The 26,759-nt window shown below is 51.0% G+C and overlaps 1 protein-coding gene across 3 annotated transcripts in view; it reads left to right on the plus strand.

Annotated features, from left to right (window-relative positions):
* FCHO1 (FCH and mu domain containing endocytic adaptor 1) overlaps positions 1 to 26,759 on the plus strand; it is a 41,819-nt gene that overhangs the window by 13,016 nt on the left and 2,044 nt on the right. For all 3 annotated transcript variants that reach the window (XM_053372450.1, XM_053372451.1, XM_053372452.1), the window contains 23 exons: positions 4,513 to 4,604; positions 6,861 to 6,935; positions 7,480 to 7,621; positions 7,782 to 7,934; positions 10,261 to 10,365; positions 11,403 to 11,501; positions 12,317 to 12,413; positions 12,655 to 12,699; positions 12,939 to 13,011; positions 13,119 to 13,143; positions 14,156 to 14,210; positions 14,941 to 15,116; positions 15,723 to 15,747; positions 16,046 to 16,108; positions 16,210 to 16,261; positions 16,941 to 17,032; positions 18,134 to 18,697; positions 20,199 to 20,302; positions 21,115 to 21,217; positions 21,958 to 22,069; positions 23,135 to 23,290; positions 23,786 to 23,918; positions 24,548 to 24,747. In XM_053372450.1, coding sequence (XP_053228425.1) covers positions 4,513 to 4,604; positions 6,861 to 6,935; positions 7,480 to 7,621; positions 7,782 to 7,934; positions 10,261 to 10,365; positions 11,403 to 11,501; positions 12,317 to 12,413; positions 12,655 to 12,699; positions 12,939 to 13,011; positions 13,119 to 13,143; positions 14,156 to 14,210; positions 14,941 to 15,116; positions 15,723 to 15,747; positions 16,046 to 16,108; positions 16,210 to 16,261; positions 16,941 to 17,032; positions 18,134 to 18,697; positions 20,199 to 20,302; positions 21,115 to 21,217; positions 21,958 to 22,069; positions 23,135 to 23,290; positions 23,786 to 23,918; positions 24,548 to 24,747 — 2,741 coding nt within the window. The remainder of the gene's footprint in view (positions 1 to 4,512; positions 4,605 to 6,860; positions 6,936 to 7,479; positions 7,622 to 7,781; positions 7,935 to 10,260; positions 10,366 to 11,402; positions 11,502 to 12,316; positions 12,414 to 12,654; positions 12,700 to 12,938; positions 13,012 to 13,118; positions 13,144 to 14,155; positions 14,211 to 14,940; positions 15,117 to 15,722; positions 15,748 to 16,045; positions 16,109 to 16,209; positions 16,262 to 16,940; positions 17,033 to 18,133; positions 18,698 to 20,198; positions 20,303 to 21,114; positions 21,218 to 21,957; positions 22,070 to 23,134; positions 23,291 to 23,785; positions 23,919 to 24,547; positions 24,748 to 26,759) is intronic.

A 26,759-nucleotide genomic window follows, 5' to 3' on the forward strand; every position in this document is an offset into this window, starting at 1 on the left:
CGCCACTCCTCCTCCTTTCTTGTCTGGTCTGTTTCTCTGAAATAGATTGTATCCCTCCATTATTACATTCCAATCGTGGGACTTATCCCACCAGGTTTCAGTGATACCTATTATGTCATATTTAGTTTGCTGTACCAAGAGCTCAAGCTCATCTTGTTTATTTCCCATGCTTTGTGCATTAGTGTACAGACATTGAAGTCCATTAATCATTCCCCCGTGTCTCTTATTTAAGGATTTTTTCCTCCCACCACTAGGTCTGCGTGCTGTTTGCTCCATTCGGTCTATGACATTTGGATGATCATCTTCATCAATTGATAGACTCCTACCTTCAGGAGCACTGTCTCCCTCCCCCACATTAGTCAGTTTAAAGCCCTCCTGTTGAGGTTTCTGAGATTTTTTGCAAAAACATTCCTCCCAACCGTTGTGAGGTGCAGCCCATCGCTTGCCAGAAGTCCATCTTCAAGAAACTGCATTCCGTGATCTAAGAATCCAAACCGTTCCTGTTTACACCATTTGCGAAGCCAGTTGTTCACTTCCACTATTTTCCCCTCTCTCCCTGGGCCACGTCGTTCAACTGGGAGGACAGATGAGATGACAATTTGTGCATTTAATTGCTTCAATTTCCTGCCCAGAGCCTCGTAGTCTCTTTTGATCTTCAGGAGGCTATTGCTTGCAGTGTCATTGGTTCCCACATGAACCAAGAGGAAGGGGTATTTGTCAGTGGGTTTTATGATTCCTTGCAGTCGTTCAGTTACATCTTGGATCTTAGCCCCGGGGAGACAGCACACTTCCCGAGACATCTTGTCAGGCCCACAGATCACTGCTTCTGTTCCCCTCAATAGGGAATCCCCTATCACCACTACACGCCTCCTCTTAGGTCTGGTCAGGGTTCTTCCGTGAGCTGTCCGTTCCAAGGTCGCCTGGACATTCCCTGAGGACTGCCTTTGCTGCTCGTCTTCATATACCTGATCGACTGTAATGAGGGAGAGATCCTCAAATGGAGTCTGCTCTTCGTCTTCCATGCTAGGGGAAAGGACCTCAAAGCGATTGCGTATTTCTAAACAATCAGAGCAAACCCTGGGCCTCCTACTTCTTTGAGTCACATTTTTCCATATATCTGGCTCCTGTGTTGGTGAACTAGCCTCCTTCTCAGGGGAGTCCCCTGTCTCCTCCTTGGTGGAGATGATGTGCTCTGTTGCTTCCAAGAAGAGCTCCAGCTCTCTAATTCTTTGGAGCGTAGCTACACGTTCCTCCAGTTGCTGGACTTTGTCTTGTAAGAGGGCAATCAACATGCAATCGCTGCAGGTAAAGCTGCCTGCAACCTTTGGCAAGATGGCAAACATTTCGCAGGAACCACAGGCGACTGCAGCTGTTCCCTCACCCTCCATCTTGAGAACGTGTCGTTGGGGGTGACTACAGCGGTCCTCCATCATAAAAAGCGTGAAGACAGGACAAATAAATCCCCCCCAAAAAACCTAGGTCTCCCCCAACAAACGTTTGAGACTAGCTCCCCTAAATCGAAAAGATTTTTGCCACTTGCTGCTCAGAGTATGTGTGCCTGTAGGCCCCTCTCCTTGGGCCTGATGGGGGAGCGGTCTTCCCAAAGACTCACCGGAGCAGCAAGAGGAGCAGTGCAGGATGACCCAGGGGCTGGAAAGCAAGCCAGATGAGGAACGGGTGAAGGAGCTGGGGATGTTTAGCCAGGTGAAGAGGAGACTGAGAGGAGACAGGAGAGCCATCTTCAAATATCTGAAGGGCTGTCGCAGGGAAGAGGGAAGAAGCTTGTTTTCTCCTGCTCTGGAGGGTAGGATTGGAACCCATGGCTTCAACTTACAAGAAAGGAGATTTTGACTCAGCATCAGGAAGAGGAAGGAGGTTCTTTTATTTTTTTAATTTTATTTAATTCATTTTATATACTGCTCTTCATCCTAAGATCTCAGGGCAGTTCATAAAATACAGGGTAAAAGTAAGTCAAACAAAGCAGCTTCTGTTCCTCTCGAAAGCTCCCCTGCGCCTGTCCCCTGTCGGCAGCAGGATACTGGGCTGGGGTGCTCTGTTTGCTGCTTAGCGGGATCTGCGTCCTGCGTGAAGCCACTTGCCGACTCAAAAGCTCCGGGTTTGAGTTCAGGCGTGTTCAAAGGCCCTCCAAGCAACGTGAGCAAAACAAAACAAAACAACAGCTCCTCTCTGTGACTCCCGGGACACCCAGTGCCAGCCGCAAGTAAACAGAGCGGGCGTCAGGGTGGTGCCACCCGGGGGGGGGGAGGGTGGCAGGCGCCATTGTCTGCGGATGCAGCTGGGAGATTCCAAAACAGCCGGAGGAACAGGCAGCAAATCTCTCCTTCTGCCCCCCTTTTCTCCTCCCCAGCGAGCCCCGGGGGGCAGAAGTGGCCCTCTCTCCCTCCTCCCTCCTCAGAAGATGGCAGGGGGTTGGGCTGGATGATCCCTGGGGTCCCTTCCAGCCCCACAAGGTGGGTCAGCCTGAGGGGGGCAGGGCCAGCCCCCCTCCCCCAGCAAGCCAAACCCTGGCATCTCCCAGGTCCCGGTGGAGCCCCACAACAACCCTGCGAGGTCAGAGAGGCTGGGAGAGGCTTTGCAGCCGGGCGGGGGTTGTTTGAACACTCTAACCACTACGCAACACTGCCACTCTTAGTTTGAACAAAATGAAAGCAAAGCTCGGATAGCAACGTCTGTGCAAAACCACTGAGTCGCACCCCTCCCCTTAAGAAGGAAAGCCAAGGTGCCTGAGTAAAAGGGCTGATTTCAAATAGGAAGGCCAATAGTGACTACACTGACCGGCAGCAGCTCTGCAGTCCTTTATTCAGATTCATGAGGACTATAAACTTTCCCTGTTTCAACCAGTCTCTTCTCCGCCCTGGAGACTCACTCTGTTTTTCAAGGGGCTGGTTGGTTCAATCCCCAACAGCATCTCCACTGTGGGTCATAGAATGATATAGCTGGGGGACCCCCAGGGGGCATCTAGTCCAACCCCCTGGTATCTGAACTAAATCAGCCATGACTGATGCTGACAATCTGCTGCTGCTGCTGCTGGTGGTGGTGGTCAAGATCCGCATTTCTGTGCTGAACGGACCCAGAGGTCTGGCTGGGTCCGAGGCAGCTTCTGATTCTTCTCTTTAAGCCAAGTGTTTGTTCAGAATGATGAGGACCAGGATCTTGCTTTATTTTTAAAGGGGAAAGGCCGCTGGGGCTGTCCTCCTGAGTCTAAACTGCTCAGCGCAGACAACACCGCGTTGCGATGGAGCAGTGGACCTGCTCGCATCCTGGGAAGGCTTCCGACCCGCCTTCTCTCTTTCTGTGCCCTCCGGAACTCCCTGCCACAGGGCGTAGCCTTGCAACCACCTTGCAGGGCTCAGAAAGGCATGGAAGGATGCAGAAAAAGAATGCACAGGATCTGTTTTGTCACTCAGCCATCAACGCCAAAGCCGCCTCTGCAGGGAGGCGTGTTGCCTAGCAACCGCGGACACACACACCTTGCCATCTCCCCAGGAGGAATGCCAAGGAGGGAGATGTGCTCTGCGGGGGGCGAGTGGGGAGGGGTTGTGATTGACAAGGGACGGGGGGGGGGAGCGGAAGCCCACCCCCAGAGACCCAGGCTCCATGCACAGAGCGGGGGGGGGGGAGAGAAGGCTAGTTGGGAAGCTGGGCATTAAAAGGAGAGGGGGGAGCTCTCGCTCTCTCTCCATATACTATATCATAGAGTCATAGAGCTGTGGGGACCCTGAAGGTCATCCAGTCCAACCCCCTGCCATGCAGATATCTCAGCTCTGCACACATTCCAGCTGGTCAACATCCTTGACCTGGACGTTATGCTTCTGCAGATGCAGCCCAGAATATGCACCACCCTGAGCTGTTTCAGTGAAGGGTGGCGCACAGATTTAATAAGTCACATGAGCTTTTTTGGCTGCTGCTGCTGCTCCCTCACAAGCCAACTCAAAACTGGGCTCGACCCCCTCTCGACACGTGGCTTCAGGATAAAAAGGGCCCTATCCTGTTTCAAAATGCGCATGCAGACGTCACTGGATGGCAACGGGGCAGCTGTCCGTGCAGAGGCTTCTTACCCAAGAAAGGACAAAAACTGCTTGTTGGCATTACCTGCGTGGCAGGTGCAGGGATGCGTCCCTCTGGGTGTGGCTGCGCCGATGGGAGTTGGAAAATACAGAGCATTTATTAATTATGTTTCTGCACTGCCCTTTGCTGGGTGGTATGCTACAAAAATGCATTGCAGAATAACAAGCAGAACAGTAACTTTGCAATGCACAGTTTTAAAAGCCACAGGTATAATTCGCCTGGTTTCAGCGTGAGAAGCTCAGATATATAAGCCAGGTGCCAAATGGCTCCTCAAACCAAGGCTGCAGTTGCCATTGGGGGGGGGAGACAGCTCCAAAGTCGTATTTTGGGTTCCTGAAATGTTGGTTCCTGGCGGGGCAGCCCCCCCCCCCCCCGTTATTCTGGAGCCATGCCTCATTTTTGCCTTCTTGCTTTTCACTGCAGGGCGAGAAGAACCATGGCTTTGACATCCTCTATCACAACATGAAGCATGGGCAGATCTCGGCAAAGGAGCTGGCGGACTTCGTGCGGGAGAGGTACTGACGGCTGGGGGGGGGGGCAGAGCTCTGTCCAGTTCCTCCTTGCGCCCCCACCCCCCAATCTGCAAACCTCACCCACTTATCAAAGCACCAATTTCCTAATGCCAGTTTGCTCACGGAGCCCTGGTTTGCAAATCTCCCTGACACTGCAATTGGGGGTAAACTTTGCATGAGCTGAGCTGCTGGCCTGAAGGAGATCTCTTTGCAAGACCTCTTCTCCATAACTTGCCCATAGCTTGCCTGAGGTTTTTTGTTTCCTTTTGGCAAAGATGTTTCATTTCGTAAGATTTTTTATGTTGTGATTGGATTTTGCAGCCAAACTCCCTAAGTCTGTTATTGGCTGGAGAAGAGTCGATGGAGGCAGGGATCCAGTCAAAGCAGGGCAGATCTTTATTTTTCTGCTGCAACAGAGATCCCCGCCCTCCTTGCAAGGAGGCCCAGTGCCCTGGGATCTTTTGATAAAGGGCGGTATATAAGTTGAATAAATAATAATGAAATAATTTCATTTTGTGATGTATACAAAACAGATGTTATAACAGCTGGGAAATAAAATGTGAAGAACAGAATTGTAGAATGGGCACCTAGATAAGAGCCTGAGCATAGGATGGAGGGGCTCATAAAATCGTAGTGTTGGAAGGGACCCCTGAGGGTCATCTAGCCCAACCCTCTGCAATGCAGGAATCACAACTAAAGCACCCGGGACAGATTAACGCTCCCAGCACCAGCACCCCAGCAGATCTCGCTTCTCTGTTTGTCGCAGCTTTGGATCCAGCACAGAGCAAGCAAATCATGGAATCCTAGAATTGTAGAGTTGGAAGGGACCACGAGGGTCATCTAGTCCAACCCCCTGAAATGCAGGGATTTTTTTGCCCAATGTGGGGCTCGAACCCATGACCCTAAGAGTTAGAGTACTCATGCTGAGCTGCCCCAGTTGCACAGGGGTTAAAATAAGCCCAAGAAAAGAATATTAGTGTTCTTGGATTATCAATCCTAGTTGCGGATTTATAAAAGTTTCCTTGGGCTGATTCAACAGAAGAAAATAAACCTTTGCAAAATTCATGCCAGGTGCTTGTTCATTCCCATGCAATTTCTTTTAAGGGGGAGAAATCTTGCAAAGCAAGGAAAATCTCAGGTGTTGCTCTTTTTTTAACCGACCAGCACCCCAAATCTGTGTTTGGGAAGCCTCTGTTCCTAGTACGGCATGGATGGGGGATGAGAGGGATGGATGAGAGGGAAGGAAATGGCTTTGCGTCTCCTCCAGTGACCACTGGGGGGCAGAGCTGCACTTCTCTTGATCCCAGGTCCCAGCTGGACAGGTGAATCACCCAAATCAGTGGCCAGGTATGTTTATAAGTGGGTAGCTTCTAAGTGCAGAATCCGGCCTGGGCCGTGTTTCTCTCTCCTTTTAAGCAGCATCAAGCATCTTCCTTCAATTGCATGCCAAAATACCCCACCAGGCCCTTCATTCTTTGCTCTCCAGGGCTATGTCAGGTAATCCCATCTGTTCTCTGTTTTCCCGGAGGAGCAAAAGTATAAGAGCTCGATCCTGCTCCTTTTTTGGGAGGCGCTCAAGATGAAAATAGCCATAAATGGTCAAGGGATGGTTGGAGCAATTATTCCAGGAGGGACTTTTTGGTTCAGAGAAAAAGCAAGGAAGAGGTAGAAGTTTATAAAGGTTGAGAGAGAGAGAGAGTTTTTTTAACAAATTAGAACAAAGAAGAAAGGAAGGAAGGAAGGAAGGAAGGAAGGAAGGAAGGAAGGAAGAAAACACAATATATCAGCAATAGTGAAATGTCATTGAAATAGAAATGCGATTACTAAAATGTATAATACATACATAGATAGACTTATTGTATCCCTCGTGTATATGTTTCAATAAATACTTTCCAAATATCACTAAATTTGTCCATAGAAAACCTGAAAGTGTTCCGTTCGTAGGTTGCAAGAGTTGATCAGAGCCCTGCACTGCATGGAGAAAGTGGAGAGAGGAAAGGATTCTTCCCTCTGTAGGAATACCTAAACTGGCAGACGCCCCATGAATGTTGGAATATTCAGGGCAGATAATTCATGCAGCATGCAGTTATTAACTGTGGAACTCCCTGCCACAGGAGGCAACGTAGGTGGCTTTAAAAGAGGGTTCCTTGTGATCCACGAGGGCTTTTCAGACATGCTTGGGCTCTTCGAGATCCCGCTCCGGAACCCTCCTTATTCCTCCTCTTCCTCTTCCCTCTTTTGCTTTTTTCTTCTCCGCAGGGCGGCTGTAGAGGAGACCTATGCCAAGTCTATGGCCAAGATGTCCAAGATGGCCGGAAACAGCACTCAGCTGGGGTGAGCCCTAGAGAACAGAACCGCAGAGTCGGGAGGGACCCCCAGGGATGAGTACCGCACTCCCCTCCCCAAAAAGCACTAACAACAACAACAACAGTTTTATTATTTGTACCCCGCCCATCTGACCGGGGGAGGGGGTATTGTTTTGCTGTTTTGCTTCTAATTATTTTCTTGTTTCTGCCCTGTATTTTATTCTGTGAACTGCCCCTGAGATCTGAGGATGAAGAGCAGTACATAAATCTAATTTTTACTGTGTTTTTAATATTTTGTTGGGAGCTGCCCAGAGTGGCTGAGGCAACCCAGTCGGATGGGCAGCATATGAAGTTGATTAATTACTTGCCCCAGCCATTCTGGGCAGCTTCCAACAAAATATAAAAACAGTAAAACATATTATTATTATTATTATTATTATTATTATTATTATTATTATTATTAATTTGCAGTATTTTATAGCTTCTCAAGGCAAGTGAAGCAGATGTGGTTTAACATTTCCGGTTGGGCTCCTTTCTCTCCCCTGCGCCCCCCACCCCCAAAACCCACCCAGGACTTTTGCCCCCCTCTGGGAGGTCTTCCGCATCTCGTCGGACAAGCTGGCGCTGTGCCACGCAGAGCTGGTGAAGAAGCTGCAGGATTTGATCAAGGAGATTGGGCGCTATGGGGACGAGCAGCTGCGGGCGCACAAGAAGGTAGTGGGGGCCGCGTTGGGGGGATGTGGGGGCCGGCTAACGTCTCGCGGATAAACCTGCCTGACCAGTTCAGCGCAATACTGACCCCCACCCTACCCCTGCAAATCCACCAAAGTATTCTCTGTGTACCCCCACCTCACCCTGGCCGTCCCATCACCAGTCCAAGGACGAGGTGGCCGGGACCCTGGAAGCGGTCCAGATCCTGCAAGGAGCCGCTCAGCACCTCCCCAAAGCCAAGGAGACGTACAGCAGCCGCTGCCAAGAGCTGGATCGCTTGCGGAGAGAAGGGGGCAGCCAGAAGGAGATTGACAAGGTGACCCTGGGAGGGCAACAAGTGGGGGGGCGGGGAGAATGTGTGTGAATAGGGGAGGGGGCCTGCACACCCAGGTCGTCGTCAGAGGTGAGGGATGTTCGGCTCAGCTCTCTGGGTGGCTGAAGCAGAGACATTTGAGTGATCTTGTGGAAGAGGATCCATGTGGGTGTGGAGAAGGGGGAAAATATGGCATTCCTTCCTTGCGCTCAGTTCCCAGGGCAGGTTGCAGTGTTAAAATACCATGTTGAAATCAGGCAGGTAGCTGTGTTGGTCTGATGCAGTTGAAATAAATTAAAAAATAACAAAAGTTGTCCAGTAGCACCTTAGAGACCAACTACGTTTGCTCTGGGTATAACCAGGAGTCAGCAACCTTTTTCAGCAGGGGGCCGGTCCACTGTCCCTTAGACCTTGTGGGGGGGCAGACTATTTTTTTGTGGGGGGCGGAAATGAACGAATTCCTATGCCCCACAAATAACCCAGAGATGCATTTTAAATAAAAGCACACATTCTACTCATGTAAAAACACACTGATTCCCAGACCGTCCGTGGGCCGGACTGAGAAGGCAATTGGGCTGGATCTGGCCCCCGGACCTTAGTTTGCCTACCCATGGTATAAGCTTTTGTGTGCATGCACACTTCTTCAGATGCACACTTTAACTGATATATTACAATCAGTTGAAGCAATTTACAGTCCGGAGGCTGAGTCCCCGCTTCATCCCTCTCTCTCTCTCTCTCTGTGTTGGTCGATGCCTTTCTGCCTGTCTAGCTATAGACTGTCTTACTAATAAATCATGTTTATCCAATTACCTAGTTTACTATCATATATCTCTCTTCCTGATTAATCACCTATGTATTCTACTAATCATCTATCATTCATCTAATTAATCATCTTTTTTACTAATTATCATCGATCTTATTAATCATCTGTCTATTATCTACTTTACTGATTAGCTATCATCTCTTTCTTAATCATCTCTTGAACTATTCTACTAATTATCTGTCTATCTGGGCTTTTAGGGGAGGGGTGGTACCTCTGGTGGGGGCCAAGTCCTGCTCCTCCTGGGGTGGTTGGCCCAGCTTGCCCCCCCCCCCCGTGCTCAGCTTCCACCTGCGGCTCCTAGAAGCTGCGTGGCCACAATCCCATATAGGTAAAGGTAAAGGTAAAGGGACCCCTGACCATTAGGTCCAGTCGTGGCCGACTCTGGAGTTGTGGTGCTCATCTTGCTTTACTGGCCGAGGGAGCCGGCGTACAGCTTCTGGGTCATGTGGCCAGCAGGACTAAGCCGCTTCTGGTGAACCAGAGCAGCACACGGAAACGCCGTTTACCTTCCCACCGGAGCAGTACCTATTTATCTACTTGCACTTTGACATGCTTTCATACTGCTAGGTTGGCAGGAGCAGGGACTGAGCAACGGGAGCTCACCCCATCGCAGGGATTCGAACCGCAACCTTCTGATCGGCAAGCCCTAGGCTCTGTGGTTTAACCCACAGCGCCACCCACGTCCCACAATCCCATATAGAAAACACTAAAAAACCACCCCAAAATACAGCTATCAATTGCACAGCACAGACCATTCCAACTGCTACAGCATTTCCATGGGGTCTGCAGGTGAGAAAGGGGAGTTTGGGAACTGCTGATCTCTCTTGCTGACGGCTGGGGCGAAAAGCTCAGTCTCCTGTGTGTGAAGAAGGTCCCTGGTGTCCCTCTGTGGGGGAGGGACTCCCCCAATTTGGGGGGCAAATGTGGATTATTCTTTTATGCAACAGGGTGGGGAAGAGAAGGAGGGTGCTCCCACGAAGCTGCTTGCCGGGCCTGAGGATGTTACAGTCCTAGAACCATAGAATCATCGTCATCAGTTGGAAGGGACCCAAGGGTCATCTAGTCCTACCCCCTGCCGTGCTTTTAATTTGAATTCAGCCTGATCTGTTATTTCCCTTCCCTCCCCCTCCCCTTTTATGAAGATCACCCACTCTGAGACCCCACAGCTCATTCTCCCCTGTTCTCCTCGCTGGCCCAAATAGGATTCATTTAGCCAGCTAGCCCTGGTGATCATCTAATGCTTATTGAATGGATTTCCCCCCTAAACTGATTTTTGAATTCTGAATTTATTGTTATTCACGTTTTATACTGTATTTTATGCTGTTTTTTGTTGCATCAATTAAGTGTTTTAAATTTGTTGTTAGCCACCCTGAGCCCAGTTTTCTGAACTGGGAAGGGTGGGGTATAAATATAAATTTATTATTATTTATTATTTATTATTTTGGGGATAGGGGGATGTTCAATTTATAATAATAATAATAATAATAATAATAATGGTCTCCGCAGGCCGAGCTGAAGTCGCGGAAGGCGGTGGAGGCCCTGCGGAGGGCTGTGGAGAAGTACAACGCAGCGCGTAATGACTTTCAGCAGAAGATGCTGGACTCCGCTGTGGTACGGGGGGCTGGGTGGGCGACGGGGGAGGGCGGAGGGTACCCCAGGGTCCTCCCAGTGTGGCCAGGAGTGCGAATGGGCCCTGGCGATTTGCTCCAAGATTGGCCCCCTCCTGGGCTCCCCGGGTGCGCATCCTTGCAGCGGGTCGTTCCTCCTCTCTCTGCACCCAGAGTCCTTGCAGGATGGGAGCAGCCCCCTTGCCGCAGGCGGCCTGGCTTTGGGATGCAAAGCGGGGGGAGAGATCTTTGGAAAGGGGTTGGAAATGCGCCGTTGATGCCGTCGCACAGATCCTGGGTGCAGCCGCGATTGGAGGGCCATGTGTGTGGTTCTGGTCGCCTTGGCTCAAAAAGGATATTGCAGAGTTGGAAAAGGGTTCAGGAAATCACCTCCAAAAGCGCAGGGACTTTTTGGTTTCGATAAAAGGTGAGGAAGACAGACGTTGATGAAATCATGCATGGAATGGACAGAGGGGAAAAAGCTTGTCCCCCATTCTCTCATATTATGGAAAAAACCAGAAATTCTTTCTGTAAATTTCTGTTCCCTGGAAGGCAGTCCCGGCACGGAGGGCTCCTCCTCTCTTGCAAGCACGTAGGGTCCACTGTGAAAACTGGTGTGCGTCCAACAAAGCTGAGTGCTGGAAGATTTGGGAAAGGGTGAAAGGAAGGGCTGTTAAACTGTGGAACTCCCTCCCACAGGAGGCAGGGATGGCCAACTTGGATGCTCTTGTTTGAATCCTGCTTGTGGGCTTCGCACTGGGGGATCTGGCCCTTGGGAGAACAGAAGGCTGGACTAGATGGTCCAGTTCTTATGTGGTTCCCTCCATGTCTGAGGTATCAGACGGCGTCAGGGCCAGGCCCTGCTGTGGCCTCGCAAAATCCCCACACGTTCCGTCTGCTTCCCCCGCATGGTTTCGGGGGCCCTTTCCTGAGCCTTTCTCATAGACGGTAGAGTTGGAAGGGACCCCTGAGGGTCATCTAGCCGCCCCCCCCCCAATCCCCCATTGCTGCTTTGCCTCCTCTCTGCCCTCCCCCTCCCAGCGCCTGCAGGAGGTGGAGGAATCGCACCTGGAGCAGATGAAGGTCCTGATTGGCTCCTACGTCCACTCGGTGGAAGACACCCACGTCCAGATCGGGCAGGTGAGAGGCTGTTGCGTTCCCAAAGCAAGGAAGGATTGGACTCTGGTTAATAAAATACACACGAGGCTTGACCAGCAAGACTCTGGGAGGAGGTGCCAATAACAAACTGTCCACCCCTCGGCCCAGGTCGTTTTATTCACAAAAGAACTTTTTACACAGTGTTTGTAAGAACCAATCAGATTTCCTCTGAGCATTTCGAAAACCCCACGTGGGAACAAAGTTAGATCAGAAGAACTTCTGCTAACTACAAAGAAACTATTTCTTACTTGAGCATGCATACGTAGTTCAGAGTAAATAAAATAGGAATCAAGGAGGAATGCTTTTTGCAAACCCCGGAGGTCATAAACAAGCAGTGAACAGGAGAGGAAGGATGGCAAGGAAAGATGGGCCTCTTGATCATCTCCTTGGGAACTCTCCTCCTGGCCCTTAGATTAACAAAACCAAGGAAAGGTACATCAGAGAATCTGCCTCCTATTTTTATGGCCCAGGTGCCTGGTGAACAACTGGCCTGTGCTTAGAATGCTGATATGTGCCTGTCAGGCAGAGAGAAAGAAAATGGGCAGTAGAGAAAATGGGCAGAGATGCAGAGGCTTGTGGGATTTGATCAGAAATTATTGTCCATGACCCAAGCCCAGCCAACGCCATGCTTTCATTGCGGACACAATGGCTTGCTCCGTATGTTCCTAATTCCTCATGGCAATCCCACCTGACCCCCACAAGAGGCACCCCCAGAGGACCCCCGGGTACTTGGGTGGGTCCGTGGGGGGTCCGCCCTGGCCTCAGCCTTGTCTCCTCTCCCCCCTCCCCAACCGCAGGTCCATGAAGAATTCAAGCAGAACATGGAGAACATCGGAGTGGAGACCCTCCTGCGGAACTTCGCCGAGAGCAAAGGGACCGGGCGGCATCCGCCAGGTGGGTTGAACTTCTGGCAGAAAATAGCATTGCGGAGTTGGAAGGGTCCCCCAAATGTCATCTAGTCCAGCCCCCAGCAATGTAGGTGCCGCAGCTCAGGAATCCGCAGCAGATGGATTCACCCGGATCCTGCAACCGGGAACCAAGTGAAATGAGGACATTTCTCCGGCTTGGCTTGCCTTAACCCAAACCCCTTTAGTCTTTGCCCTCCCCTTTATTCCCCTCTTTCCTCTCCCCGTAGGACCGCTGGATTTTGAGGAGCTGAGCATCATTCCTGCGCAGGAAGGCAAGTACGTCTGAGCGTGGGGTGGCAGCACCCCAGATCCAGCCGGGTTGGAAAAGGGGTGCGTGGGACCACCTGGAGGAACCGCCAGATTTTTTGGCGTGTGATAACATCCAGAGACCCTTTTACAAAGGACTTCAGAAAGCTTGCAGCAATTTATTATGATTGTGATTTTTTAAGTGTGCAAGCTTTTGGGTTCCACAGCACTCTTCATCAAGGAGGGGCTTCCTCTTTTCTTGCAGGACCCAAGCGAACCCGCAGCAAAGCCTTCCGCATCCCTGGCCTGAGCCGCAAAGAACGGGAGCGGGACTCTGTGTGAGTTGCTCCTCTTTCTCCCCGACCACAGAGACCGATCTCACCCCCCAAGTCTGCGCATGCTCTTCAATCTCTCTCTCTCTCTCTCCCTCTCTCCTTTTGCCCAGGGAATCTCCAGATGCCGAGTCAGGGGTGAGTAATGTCTATCATTTGCCAACAGGATCCACAGGAAAGTGTCGCCATCTTACCCTAATGCCCCAGCCTGAGGGCCATTCCAGGAGCCAGCCGGCCGGCCAGTCCCTCCCCATAGCTACTCCATTCCGTTTCCTGCTTTTTTCTTTTCTTTTTAAGCTGCCTCTGAATGTTCCATCGCTCCTGAGAATTGATTGATGGGTTGACTGAGTTCATTTCTAGGCTGCTTTCCCGCCATCAGCTGTGTCCAAAGCATATTGAAATACAGAGCACAGCATTTCTGAAATTTAATTTTATATATAAAATACAGAGCTTGCCAGTAAATTCAAAAACGACAAAAAGCAACAATTTGGCAAATTTGCACAGGATAAATTGAATAGTGCAATGCCATTCCTTGCTGGCCTGTGCTATTTTGCTATAATTAATCATTATTATTGCTGTCATTTATTTGGATTCTTTACCCATCATTTAAAAATACAAAATTCACTGTTTCGTTCTTTGGTGTTAAGCCTTTGAGAACCTGTGGAAGGTGATTAATAAGTAACAAGTAAATTTATCTATCTTATCTCTCTTTAAGTCACCTTTGGCCATTTTGAGAAGGGCGACTAAGAAATTTAATGAAAACTTACAATTATTATTTGATTTCTAACCTTAATTCTATGTTATTGTTGTTTTGTGGAGACTGTATTAATTTTGATCTAATAAAAAGAGAAATATATATTGGGTTCCTTACCCAAATTTCACCATAATTCCCAGGACAGATTGCAGCATTTATTAAAATCAGTTTAAACAGTTTACTAGGTAGGTCCTAAAAACTGCTACTGTGCTTAAAGAATAACTGCTGTTTATTTAAAAGGATTTTGAAAAGAGCCTTTTTTATATAAAAAAATACAGTTAGGGTACAAATTGAGGAAACCTAGCTGGATTGGCAGGGTAGGAATAATAATAATAATAATAATAATAATAATAATAATAATAGTTGTTAAACAATGGTTCTTTCTCGTTCTTCTAGCCCCCTGACGTGGACGAGGAAGGCTTCACTGTCCGGCCCGAAACAAATCAGAACGATATCCTTTGGAATACGTGGCTTCAGGGCCTTCTTCCTCATAAGGGGGGAGGGTGAGATTTGGGGGGGGAGTGGGAGGGGTGTCTCAGGGGGAGAGATGGGGTGTCCAGAGTCCAATGGGGAAGACTGTTCCTCTTGTTCCAGGGAAGAGTCAGTGGGGACATGAATTTACCCAGGAGCTCCGATAAATTGACAGAAAAGCGGAAGGCGTTTTTTGATTATTTGCAAAATAAAAATACCATAACCCAATGAAATTGCAGGCAGGATTTGAAATGTGAGCAATGGGAGGAACATGGCAATATATGAAATGGAGGAATATGGCTCATTTGGTGGAGCTTGAGACTCTTGATTTCAGGGCCACGTGTTCGAGTCCCACCTTGGGTGAAAGATTCCTGCATTGGGGTGGGGGCGGATTAGATGGCCCTGGGGGGCTTCCAGCTCTCCAATTCTATGATTCCATGTATTAGGCAAAATGTGTGATATTATGCAGTATGTAAAAGGGATGCGTGTAAGGGAAAGTGGAAAGCCAAATTATGAGACATGTATAATAGATCTGAAATTTGAAATTAATTGGTTAAAGTTGTGAAAATCTAACAAAAAACTTCAGGGCCCCACGTTGGCCAAAAGATTCCTTCATTGCAGCGGGTTGGGCTGGATGACCCTTGGGGTCCCTTCCAACTCTTCTGTGATTCTGTTGCCACCTGTTTGGCCCCTTGACTCCGTCTCCCCACGCGAACACCCCACGCGCTTCTGCTCCTCCAGCGACTCGGATTACGATGATGAGGAGCCCCACAAGTTCTACATCCGCATCAAGCCGGTGCAGCCCCGGGAGCGGGCCAGCAGCGCCGCGGCGGTGGAGCAGCTCAAGGCCTCCGTGGGGAACCTCATCCTGCCCCCCAGCATGGGGGTGAGAGAGAGAGAAATGGGAGGCCGCAGGCCTGCCAGAAAGACCCCCTTGAATCCAGATTTTAGCTTTCATTTCTGCACCAGAATTCTGGGCGCTATGGTTCCCAGGACACTATGGTTCCCAGGCAGCCTAGGCGGCTGTGCCCTCCAAGTGTCTCACTGGGGCTGATGGGGAGATGTGGTCTAAAGCACTGGGTGCCGGGCGCCCGGTTGACAAAGTCTGCCTGCTGGAGGGAAGGCAAAGGTTTTCTTCTAGACCAGGGCTTGGCAACCTGGCGCCCTCCAGAGCCACATCTCTTCCACGGTCGTTGAGGAGCCAACCTGACCTTTTTCTTGATGCCTGGGGGAAAAGCAACTTTGTTTGGATCTTTAGGAATGTCTTGACATTCTCCTGACTGATCACTTACTGCTTTATCCTTTCCCCAAATGGCTTTGAACCTCCCCGCCTTCTCAGTGTAAATTTTACGAAACGAATAAATAAACCACCCAGGGAGGAAGGCAGCCGTAGGGGGCGCAGCATGGCCTGCCCCCGATCTCGATGGTTATGAGCATGGGCTGGGGGCCACAGCACCTTCCTGACCTCTCTCCTTTCTCCCTCTTTCCGCAGTGCACAATGAAGAGGCATTCTTCCCGTGAGTGCTCTGTCTCGGACTCTTTGGGTGAGGTTGGGAGAGGGTTGCCGCTGTGGAACTCCCTGCCACTGGATGGCTTTAGAAGAGGGTTGGACCAAAGCATGGAAGAGGAGGGGGCCAGCGGGGGCTCCTAGCCAGGATGGCTCTGCCTGCACTGTCAGGGCAGCCATGCTTCTGGATCCCATTTTCTGGGAACTGCAGGAGAGGAGAGTTTCTCTCGCACTCGGATCCTGCTTGTGGGTGCTTCCTTTGGGGGCGTCTGGCTGGCGATTCTTAGGTTTTCTTGATTCCTTTCCAGGGCACCTGAAAGCACTTGCCTCGGCCTCAGCCGAGACGGATTCTGACACGGCCCCTGCCCCAGGTGAGAAAAAGGGGGAGATGGGGAAGAGACTAGGAGGTGGACCCCCAAACCCTCCAATTCTACGGTTCTCTAAATATATATTTCCAATTTGCTCTGCACAGGGGATAAGTCTGGCAACTCCCAGGTACCTCTCTTCGGCACCTGTATGACAAGGTAACTCTGGGGTCTTTGGGGAGCAGACTCCACTCTGCACTCTGATATCTGTGTCTGTGTGCAAACATCTGCGTAACTCCCTTCCACTTGAGGCCAGTGCTGCCCATTTGACTCAGTTGCCCCAGCCACTCTGGGCAGCTTCCACACACCAAAAACGCAAACAAACCCACAAATATTTTTGTACCCCGTTCAGATGTAGGAAGTACAAAAAACAATTAAAGTGACTAATTAATTAATTAAATTTGTAATCCGCCCTATACCCATAGACCTTAAGGTGGTTCGTGACATAAAAGCACTTAAAAGCATGTATTATTATTATTATTATTATTATTATTATTATTATTATTATTACTGCTCGATTACAGAAAGCAGTTTGCAAAAGAGAGAAAACAACAATACCACTGCTGAAAAATTTGCAGCCATAACCAAAGGCATACACAAAGGGAAAGGGCACAACGGAATGGACCAAAACTCCAAACTCAAACTTTCTAAGCTTGTCTAAATGTGAGCGTCTTCAGCAGGCGCCAAATAGAATAGAGTGAAGGTGCCTGGCTGGTGTCAAGAGGCAGGGAGTTCCACAGGCTTGGTGCTGGCACACTGAAAGATGGCCAGTTCCACCGATTTTGTTGCCCTTGTTCAGATCACAGTTTCTCAAGTCCAGCGTTTTCGTCTTCCACAGCTGTGACAGCAAACCTGAGCCCGACGTTCTCCCTGCCAGCGCCCTCTTTGGCCCCCCGCTGGAGTCGGCCTTCGAAAACGAGGAGTTTTCAGGTGAAAAAGGTCCCCAGCATCCCTGCACTGCAGGGGGTGGGCTAGATAACCCCGAGGGTCCCTTCCGATTCCCCCAGGGTCCTCTCTGAGGCCACATCTACACCCCTGTGACGCCACTTGAAAGAACTGGCTTCCTCCCCTGAAGAATCCTGGCAGCCGCGGTTTAACCCTCGCAGAGCTACATCTCCCAGCGCCCAAATCAAACTACGGTTCCCGGGAAGCCCAGTGGGCTTGACTTCCATGTCACTCAGGCCACATTCATGCCATGCTATGGAAGCACCGTGATGCCTCTTTGAACAGCTGCAGCGCCCCCAAAGGATCCTGGGAACTGTAGTTTGTGAAGGAGACCCCCTGCACAGTTCTCAGAGTTCCCTGAGAAAAGGAATTGACCTTTTAATGGGGATTGTCACTCTGGGAGAGGGTACTGTGGGGGGGGGGGGAGCTCCTAGCAACTCTCAGCCCCCTTAGCAAACTATAACTCCCAGGATTCTTTGGAGAAGCCATTTCTCTCTCCCAAAGCTTCCGGGATGAATGAATCTGGGACCTTCTGCAAACAATGCCTTTGTCTAAAAATAAAAGTAAGATCCTAGTCCTCATAGTTTGCCTCAAGGGGACGTTTAACGGCCAACCTCTCTTCCCAGAGAACTTTGGGAATTGTAGCTCCATGAGCGGGAAGAGGTTTTCTCCAGCAACTCACGGTGCCATGAACATACTACAGCTCCCAGGATTCTTGGGGGGGCGGTGTCTGTTGAAAGTGGGATCGCAGGGCTTTAAATGTGGCCAAAGTGTAGAACTGTAGTTTGGAAGGGGGAGCAGAAAGCCATGTCTTTTAAAGGTGTGATGTGGATCTGTAGCGAAATATAGGGTAGATAGCTAGATCTGTACTGATATTGATATTGATATATCGATACATCTATCTATGTCTACCTATATCTATCTATATTTATTTATCTATCAACATTGATATAGATCTATAGATATATAAATATCAATGCCTATTGATTTTGATATTGACATCTCTATCATTATTGATACCTATATCGCTATCTGTCTATATGGATATCAGTGTCTATTTATTGTTCTTCTCCCCCCCCCCCGCAGCCCCCCGCTCTTACCTGTTGGCCTCCAGCCCCTCCCCCTTCTCCTCCTCGTCCCCCGAGAACGTGGAAGACTCCGGCCTGGACTCCCCGTCTCACCTGGCCACCGGCCCCTCCCCGGACGCCCGCCTCTGGAGCCCCCGGCCTGGCACCCCACAGAGCCCCCCCGGAAAGCGCCCCCCCAAGGACGGATCCCGCTGCTGCCAGCCAGCCGACGACACCCCGGACCCCTGGCTCCCCCAGCCGGGCTCCCAGGAGCTCCCTGAGTGGGCCCACTCCGTCTCAGCCTGGCCCCCGGCGCCCCCTGGGCCCCCCCCGGGCCGGCACGAGTCCCCCTTCAGCGACCCCTTCCTGGAGGCCGCGGCCCCCGGGGGTCGGCGGGGCTGGTCGGCTGCGGAGTGTCCCCCGCGGGGGGGCGAGCGCGACAGCTGCCTCTCCTCAAACTCGGCCTCCTCCTCTTCCTCGTCCCCAGCGCCCCCCAGCAGCGGAGACTCCACCAGCCCTTCTCCTTGGGCGCCACGGGGCAAAGACCTGGAGGGCGCCCCCCAAGACGTGCCGTCGGACCCCGGTGAGTTGCCATTTCCTCTTGCCAGGATCCATGCCGCAGGTCGGGTCCCTTCTCATCTGTTGCCTTGGGGTCTGGGTGCGAGACGCATCTTTTTCTGCAGTGGAGAATGAAATCCCAGATGCCTTCGTATCCATAAGAACCATATATTTATGAGTGTCTATTGCACTCTCGTTTTCTTTTCCCCCGTCATTTTGGATCACTGGATAAGAAATCAGTTAAAAGAAGGTGGGGAATGAAAGGTCTGGGTTGACAGGTCCGGGTTTTCTGTCAATCAATCCATCAATCAATTGGCCGATTTATTACAGGCAACAGAAATAAGAAGTTGGCCATAGTCTCGGAACAAAGGGGGATTTATTATTATTATTAATAAAAATAATTTGGGAACTGCTTTTGGACTTTGTGGGAAAAGGAAATGAATGATTTTGGATTGAGAAGAAATGTTGTTTGACAGCGGAGAAGATGGATGTGGCTCTGGACTGAATGCCTTAAATAACCTTTTTTTATGTAACCGCCGGAAGGAAAATCAGATGCTCCTTTTCTCTTTTTGTCTTGCTTCTTCCCATTTTCCTTTCCCCCCTTTTCTTCACTCTCTTCCTGCTTTTTCTTCTCTTTTTGAAGCTGTTTTTGTCTTTTTTTAAAAAAAAAACCGTTAGTTTTCCAAATCTTACAGTATTATTGTAATATTATTATTGTCATTTATTCGATTTATTGGATTCAATTTATATACTGCCTTTTATCAGGAGACACCAGGGCGGTTTACAACATTAAAAACACATTCCAGAACGTCAATGATAAAAACATGATTTTTATGGAAAACATTAAGAGCAAAGGAGATTGTGCAGGACAATCTGGTTTCTCAGCAGATGGTCATCTCTCTGGGATTCTGGAGCTGAGATTCCTGCATTGCAGGGAGTTGGGCTGGATGAGCTTTGGGGGTCCCTTACAATTCCACAGTTCTAGGAGTCACAGGTGCTTCAGTTCCTCTCAAGGGTGCGGCTGCTCTCTTGGCAAACGCCCAGAGCTTGAGATCCTCTCGCTTCCTCCTGCTGTAGCTTTTGCCCCGGGGTGATCAGCGCAGGCGCCATTGATCCCCTTTGACAATGTAGTTTCCTGGCTGATCCCTCCAGTGCTTCTTCTCCCTTGAAGGCCTTAATAAATCTCATTTCCGAAAGCTCCAAATCTTGCACATCTCTTTCAACCTCGTTATGGTTAACGATTAACAATTGGCCTCTGCATTTTCTTTTTTGCGGTCTGAGCTTTGCTTAATGGCCCAATAAAGGAGGGCTGGGCAAACTGATTGTGGATGGATGGATGAATGAATGGATGGATGGAGAGACAGGATTTAGAGCACCGGAGAGAGCTGGGTGCGAATCCCCCCACAGGGCCACAAAGCTCTCTCTCTCTCTCTCTCTCTCTCTCTTTTAAATACTTATTTACATTGATTATCCCAATCCTTGATTATCCCAACCAACCCCCTATTCTCTCTCCCTTTGGCTTGCAGCTTCTCTCCCTCCGTCCGCTGCACCCGGATTGACCCCCATGGTGGCCCCCCCTCGGCGATGCCGCGCAAAACGGCCCTCGGCAGTCTCAACCGGCAGCGACACGGTGAGCCCCACACGCCCTGGACCCGCCTGGGCACACAGAGTTGTGTTTCCTTGTACGATTGGGGGGCTGTGCTGTTGTGCAGAGATGCCCCCCAACTTAGCAAACTGCGGGTTGGTTAATTTGGGGAGGTTTGGGGTAGAAGTCTTGTTCCCTCACGATCCAAGCCTTCTGAGAGTTGAGTTGAGCCCTTATTTTTCCATTCTGCTTTTGGCTCCCAGAGGCTGAGAAACATTAACTAAGGCTAGCCTACTTAGGGTATGATAAAATAAAGTCTGCAAAGGATTTCTGAATCCTGTCGCAAGGAAAGGCTTGTAAAGTGTACGGATGAGATATAAGAATTTGCTGCAAAGAAGAACAGCTTTTGAAAATGATGGAGTATGCGGAACTGGCAAGACCGACAGAAAATATTAGAAAGTATTTAAAGAACTACTAAAGCGAGATAAAAACATGAGCAGGATTTGAACTATGAGCAACAGCGATAATATATTAAGATAAATAGGATAGATTGCACATATTGAAGAGCACAGGTGATTTAAGAGTAAATATGGAAACCATGGAAGAAGGGGATAGGAAGTCAATGGATCAAGTAATTGACAGTTTCTTTTAAAATACGTTAAGATTTTTTTGTGTATGTGAAAAATTAATAAATAAGATTTAGAAAAGAGCTAAATGCAACAGAAGCCCTATAGAAGTGTGAACAGGTTGTTGGTGAAACGATTGTGAGTCGTCAGAAGTGGTATTATTAATAAGAACAATAAACATGGTAATAATTTAATAATTCACACGCCGCCCATCTCTCGCTGTGCCCCCAGCCTCGCTCGCTCAGCCCCTCGCGTCTCTGGGCCTTGTCGACCCCGCAGAGCTCGGCTGGGATGACGGAGCGGGCCTTCTTCATGGCCACGCAGCCGGGACTCGGTAGGTGCCCCGCGGAGGGGGCTGCGGGCTTGGGGGGCGTGTGGTCGCACGGCTTTCTTTTGTGGAGGCCTCGCCCCATTGCACAACAAGTCGCAGAGTGTTTCTGGGGGAGGAGGAGGAACGGGAAATGCTTCGGGGGGCCCCGACTTCTTCAAAATGCCTTAATTTTTTTACCGCAGAGAAAACGAGAATGACTTAAGGGGTGACTGACGCAAAGGGGGCCCCTGCTTTCACCTTCAGTTAAGCCAAAGTGGGTCTGGCACCCCTCAGGGTGGGTGGGATTCCCTAGGGGTGCTGGGGGGCAGCAGGTGCCAATGGCCGTCTGACTTCGGAAAGCTGATATCCTCAGATCCAGTTCCTTTGTTTCGTTGAATCAAACGAAATAGTTTTAACTGGGTTTTGAACAACATGTGCAATTAATTGCCCCACCCAAGCCAGGAGAGCTCAGTTGCTGGAGAAGGAGACTCTGGGTTAATCTCTGGGTTGTGGGTTCGAGCCTCAGGTTGGGGGGGAAGATTCCTGCCTTGCAGAGGGTTGAACTAGACAACCCTCCAGCTCTACAATTCTAGGATTCCTGCCTTGCTGGAGGTCGGGCTAGATGACTCCTGGGTTCCCCTCCAGCGCTACCATTCCACGATTCTATGCTCCTCTGAGCCAAATACCCCTGATCTTCTTGGGACTCGCTTCCTACTCCCTGGTGTTTCCCCCGTGATCGCTTGACTTTCTCTCTCTCTGGCCAGGCGTCTCGCGGGGCCCGTCTCCCGTCGTCCTGGGTTCCCAGGGCGCTCTCCCCGTGGCAACGGCCTTCACGGAATACATCCATGCCTATTTCAAAGGCCGCAGCCCAGACAGGTAATAAACGGAGGACGGAGGGCAGTGTGCGTTTGGGGGGGTGTTTTTGGGGGGGACCCCTCACCTCATTGCCATTTTCACATCAGATCTGGATGTCTTGGCTCTGCTTCTCGATGAAGTCACTCACTTAAGCACCAAAATTTGGGAACACCTCCAAACCGATGCCAAAGTTTCGGGCTTCTTTTGTACTGCAAGTCCCATATTTTTTTGCCCCCCCCCCAACTGAATACCTCGGGTTACAGATGCTTCAGGTTGTGTGTTTTCGGGTTACGGACATGCCGAAACCTGGAAGTACCAGAACAGGTTACTTCCGGGTTTTGGCGCACATGCATGTGCAGAAACACTAAATCGCGCTTTGCACATGCACAGAAGTGCTGAATCATGACCCTTGGGTGCGCAGATGCAGCGCTGTGGGTTGTGGACGCTGCAGGTTGCGGACATGCCTCCCGCACGGATCACGTTCACAACCCGAGCGTCCACTGTAATAGACGCACAAAACTGGTGTTCGTACTTAACACCCCAAAACCTGGCACTTTCCGATTCGCTCCAAACTGGTGTGAAACTGCACAGAACGGGTACGTAACTTTGGCACTGGTTTAGAAGCGATCTCAAAAGTTCAGGGTTTGTGTTTGAAGAAGCTGGTGGCCACTGAGGCGACTGAGGGGTGCAAAAGCAGCTGTGGGGGGGGGGGCAGAGCCGCTCAGTTCCACAACCCCATGTGACGTCTTGCGGAGTCGTCCCGGTTCCTGCAAGATCCTGTGCAGTCGCCCCTCGGCTCCCAGAGCCAATCCTGGCCTTGATGCCCAAAGCAGGTGGAGAGCACGAGGCTCTGAATCTTGCAGGGGGTGGGGCTGGATGACCCTCAGGGGTCCCTTCCAACTCTATGACTTGCAAGCAGATGCGGCAGTGTGGGGCAGTGGGCTCTCCTGCTCTTTTGCAGAAGCAAGTGGCAGTCCCTCCGGGGGCGTGAAGGGGCTCCTGGGAGGGGGCGCAGAGTGCCTGGATTTGGGGGAGCAAACAGGGTCAGGGGTGATAATGCCAGGCTCTCTCTCGCCTCTCCTGCAGCTGCCTGGTCAAGGTCACGGGGGAGCTGACCATGTCCTTCCCGGCGGGGATCCTGCGCGTCTTCAGCAGCGCCCCTGCGCCCCCCGTCCTCAGCTTCCGCTTGCGCCACACGGCCGCCATCGACCAGTTCCTGCCCAACACCGAACTCCTCTTCAGGTACCGGGGGGGCATGGGGGGCATAGGGTGCCCCTGTGGGAGAAACCGTGCAAGTGACGAGTGTGTGAGGGAGAGACAAAGCCTCGTGCGAGAGAGAAAAGATTTGCACAAGGGAAGAGCGAGAGAGAGCACCAGGGAAAAGCCAGGCGGGTTTTGCTCCCTTCCGCTCAAAGGGTCGGATCCAGCTGCCCTCTTCCGCTTTCTCCCTGGGGCTCCCCCAAATCCACTGCGGGGGACTATGTGGACCCCCAAGAATTGCTCATGGTTGGGGGGAGAATGAGAGGGGAGCTCAATCCGTGGGGCAGAGAGCCAGACCTCCGAAAGCAGTGGAGAGCCAAGTTGGCCTGTTGTTCCTACTCTGAGTAGGACTTGGTTGGAGCAGGGAGGGAGAGCAAAGAGGAGGGGGTCCCTCTCCTCTCGGATTGTGGGGGGCACCCCACAGAACCAGACTGACCTCCTGGGTGGTGATGGATTTCTCTTCCGCCCCCCCCCAAGTGACGCCTCGCAGAGCGACTCCCATAGCAAGGACTTCTGGCTCAACATGGCCGCCCTCACTGCACACCTCCAGAAGCAGGCGGAGCAGGTGCCGGGCGCCCCGTACTACAACGTCACCCTCCTCAGATACCAGGTGGAACAGACGGGCCCTGCGGGTGGTTGGGTTGGGGGAGGGAAGAGCTGAGGAACCGCCTCCCCCCCCCCCAGTGCTTCCAGACCCCCATCCTCTCTAAGCAGTCCAGCACCACCGGGAGTCCAGAACCAGCCGTGGCTCCTGCATGGCCGGGGGTGGGCTGGCTGACCCCCAGAGTCCCTTTTGCTTCAACCTTTCCATGATTTCTCCCCGTGGCTCCTGCATGGCCGGGGGTGGGCTGGCTGACCCCCAGAGTCCCTTTTGCTTCAACCTTTCCATGATTTCTCCCCGTGGCTCCTGCATGGCCGGGGGTGGGCTGGCTGACCCCCAGAGTCCCTTTTGCTTCAACCTTTCCATGATTTCTCCCCGTGGCTCCTGCATGGCCGGGCGTGGGCTGGCTGACCCCCAGAGTCCCTTTTGCTTCAACCTTTCCATGATTTCTCCCCATGGCTCCTGCATGGCCGGGGGTGGGCTGGCTGACCCCCAGAGTCCCTTTTGCTTCAACCTTTCCATGATTTCTCCCCGTGGCTCCTGCATGGCCGGGGGTGGGCTGGATAACCTTTCTCCAAAGAGGGAGAGAGGAAGGATTGTCTTTCCGACTCTCCCCCCCCCCTGCCCCTCGACTCCAGTACTCCAAGCAAGGCCCGCGCTGGGCCCCCTTGCAGCTCTCGGTGGACTGGGCCTGTGGGTCGGAGGCCACGCGGGTGCGCATCGACTACAGCTACAACACGGGGGCTTTGGCCTCGGCCGCGGCCCTGGGCAACGTCCAGATTCTCCTGCCCATTGAAGAACCGGCTGCCAACGTCCAGCCCCAGCCGAGCGCCTCGTGGTGAGACCCGGGTCTGGTCTTGGGGTGGGGGGGTTGTCTTGGGGAGACCTCCAGCTTCATGGACAAGTTCATGATTACTGTTTATTAAATTAATATTCCGCCCTTGCTGCGTTTGTGGAATATTGATTTATAACACGTGGTTTTTGTGGGCTGACCAAGTGAAAAGGGACTCTGCTTAACATTTGGGAATACGTGGTAGTTAAATAAAATCAATGGGAAACAAAGGAGGGGAGAAAAGGGGGGGAATTCTAAAATTCTAAAATATGTTAATATATTGAAATGGAATTGGGAAAAGTATTTCCTGTGTTAACTGTGGAAATCTGAAGTATGGAAATGGAATTAGGAAATACTTTGATGCATTTTAACATTGTATCATTATTATTTTTTATTTGTTACATTGAGCAGTGAGTAGTAGTAATAATAATAAATTTATTTATACCCCGCCCATCGGCTGGGTTTCCCCAGTCACTCTGGGCAGCTCCCAACATATTAAAGACAGAATAAAACATCAAACATAGAAAGCTTCCCTAAACAGGGCTGCCTTCAGATGTCTTCTAAAAGTCCTTGCCATCGGACGGGAGGGCGTTCCCCGGGGGGGGGGGCACCACTGAGGAAGGGAGGAAAGAGAAACTTCCTGGAAGCCCGGCAGGCCAACTTTGAAATGCATATTAAATTTTATACTTGTGTTAAATCAATTATATTGAGGGGAAAGAAACATCTTCACTTGGTTGCAACCCCCTGCCGGGCATTCTAGGCTGAGAGCGAGCGACTGGCCCCCAAGGCATCATCGCCCAATGAGCACTGAGCAGGGAGATTGGGACCCTGGTCCCTCCCTGGTCCAGCACTCTAACCACTGCGCCACCGCTGCCTCCACAAATCTCAGCTAGATAGGAACCAGGGCAGGGGGTTGGGCTGGATGACCCCTGGGGTCCCTCCCACCTCTACCGTACCACGAATGGTCTAGCTCAGCAGAAGGCAGCTTTGGCTACATCAACCTGTCCTGTTTCAATCTTTTTGGGAGCCAAATTCAGGGTGACCTCTACTCAGAGTAGACTCACCGAAACCAGAGCAAGCTCAGTGAGCCGCGCCAGCTGATTTGGGCAGGTTCTGCCCCGAGTGAGATGCCACCTCCAGAGGAAGAAGTGGCTTATTTTATTTTGCAAACGGGACCAAAAAACAATTTCCAGAGGAAAAAGGGATAAATCTGTCCTCTGGGGAGGTTGCCTAATCTCGGCGCGGAGCCCCGGCTGGTTCTGCCACCCAGACAGTCCCCGGGAGTCAACAGTTTCTTAACCGGGACCAGAAATGCCTGTTGGGCGAGTCGCTCTTTTGCAAGAGGCCCCAGGGCACAACGGGCGGTAATAATTTGGCAAAATCTGCCCCAAGTTAACAGTGAGTCACCAGAGGCAGCCTGGGGAGCAGGTGAACTTGGAGATCTCACGGGACCTGGAATCCAGGGGTCGGGGGGGACCCCAAGTGTAGCAGGAGCCAAAAAGGGGGTGAAGCAGCCCACCTAGTCCAGCACCCTGTCCTCCCAGTGGCCAAATGTCCCCAAGGACTGGGGAATGGAGATAGACTGCTTCTGGCCCTGGAGGTTCTACCAGAGTACAAGAACCCTGCTGGATCAGGGAAATGGCCCACCTAGTCCAGCATTCCTTTCTCACAGCGAAAAAGGCAAATGCAATTCCACCAGAAGTCTCTGCCTCTGAATCCTAGGAACTCGTTTGCTAAGGAAGTTGGGAATCATAGCTGCACAAGGGCTAAAAGGCTCCCCTGTTTTAAGAAGGCTTTTAACTGTTTTTCAGATACCAAGTTGTTGTATTGCTGTTTGCTTGAGCATGAGAGACTTAATCTCAGGGTCGTGGGTTCAAGTCATGTTGGGCAAAAAGATTCCTCCCTTGTTGGACTAGAGGACCTTTGCGTATCCCTCCCAAGCTTGCACTTCTAAGATTCTGCACACCCCAGTTCATTGGCCCCCCAAACCAAGCAGATGCATTTCCCAAAGGGGAAAG

This window comes from Podarcis raffonei, chromosome 18 (assembly GCF_027172205.1).
Source record: "Podarcis raffonei isolate rPodRaf1 chromosome 18, rPodRaf1.pri, whole genome shotgun sequence".
Classification (NCBI taxonomy): domain Eukaryota; kingdom Metazoa; phylum Chordata; class Lepidosauria; order Squamata; family Lacertidae; genus Podarcis; species Podarcis raffonei.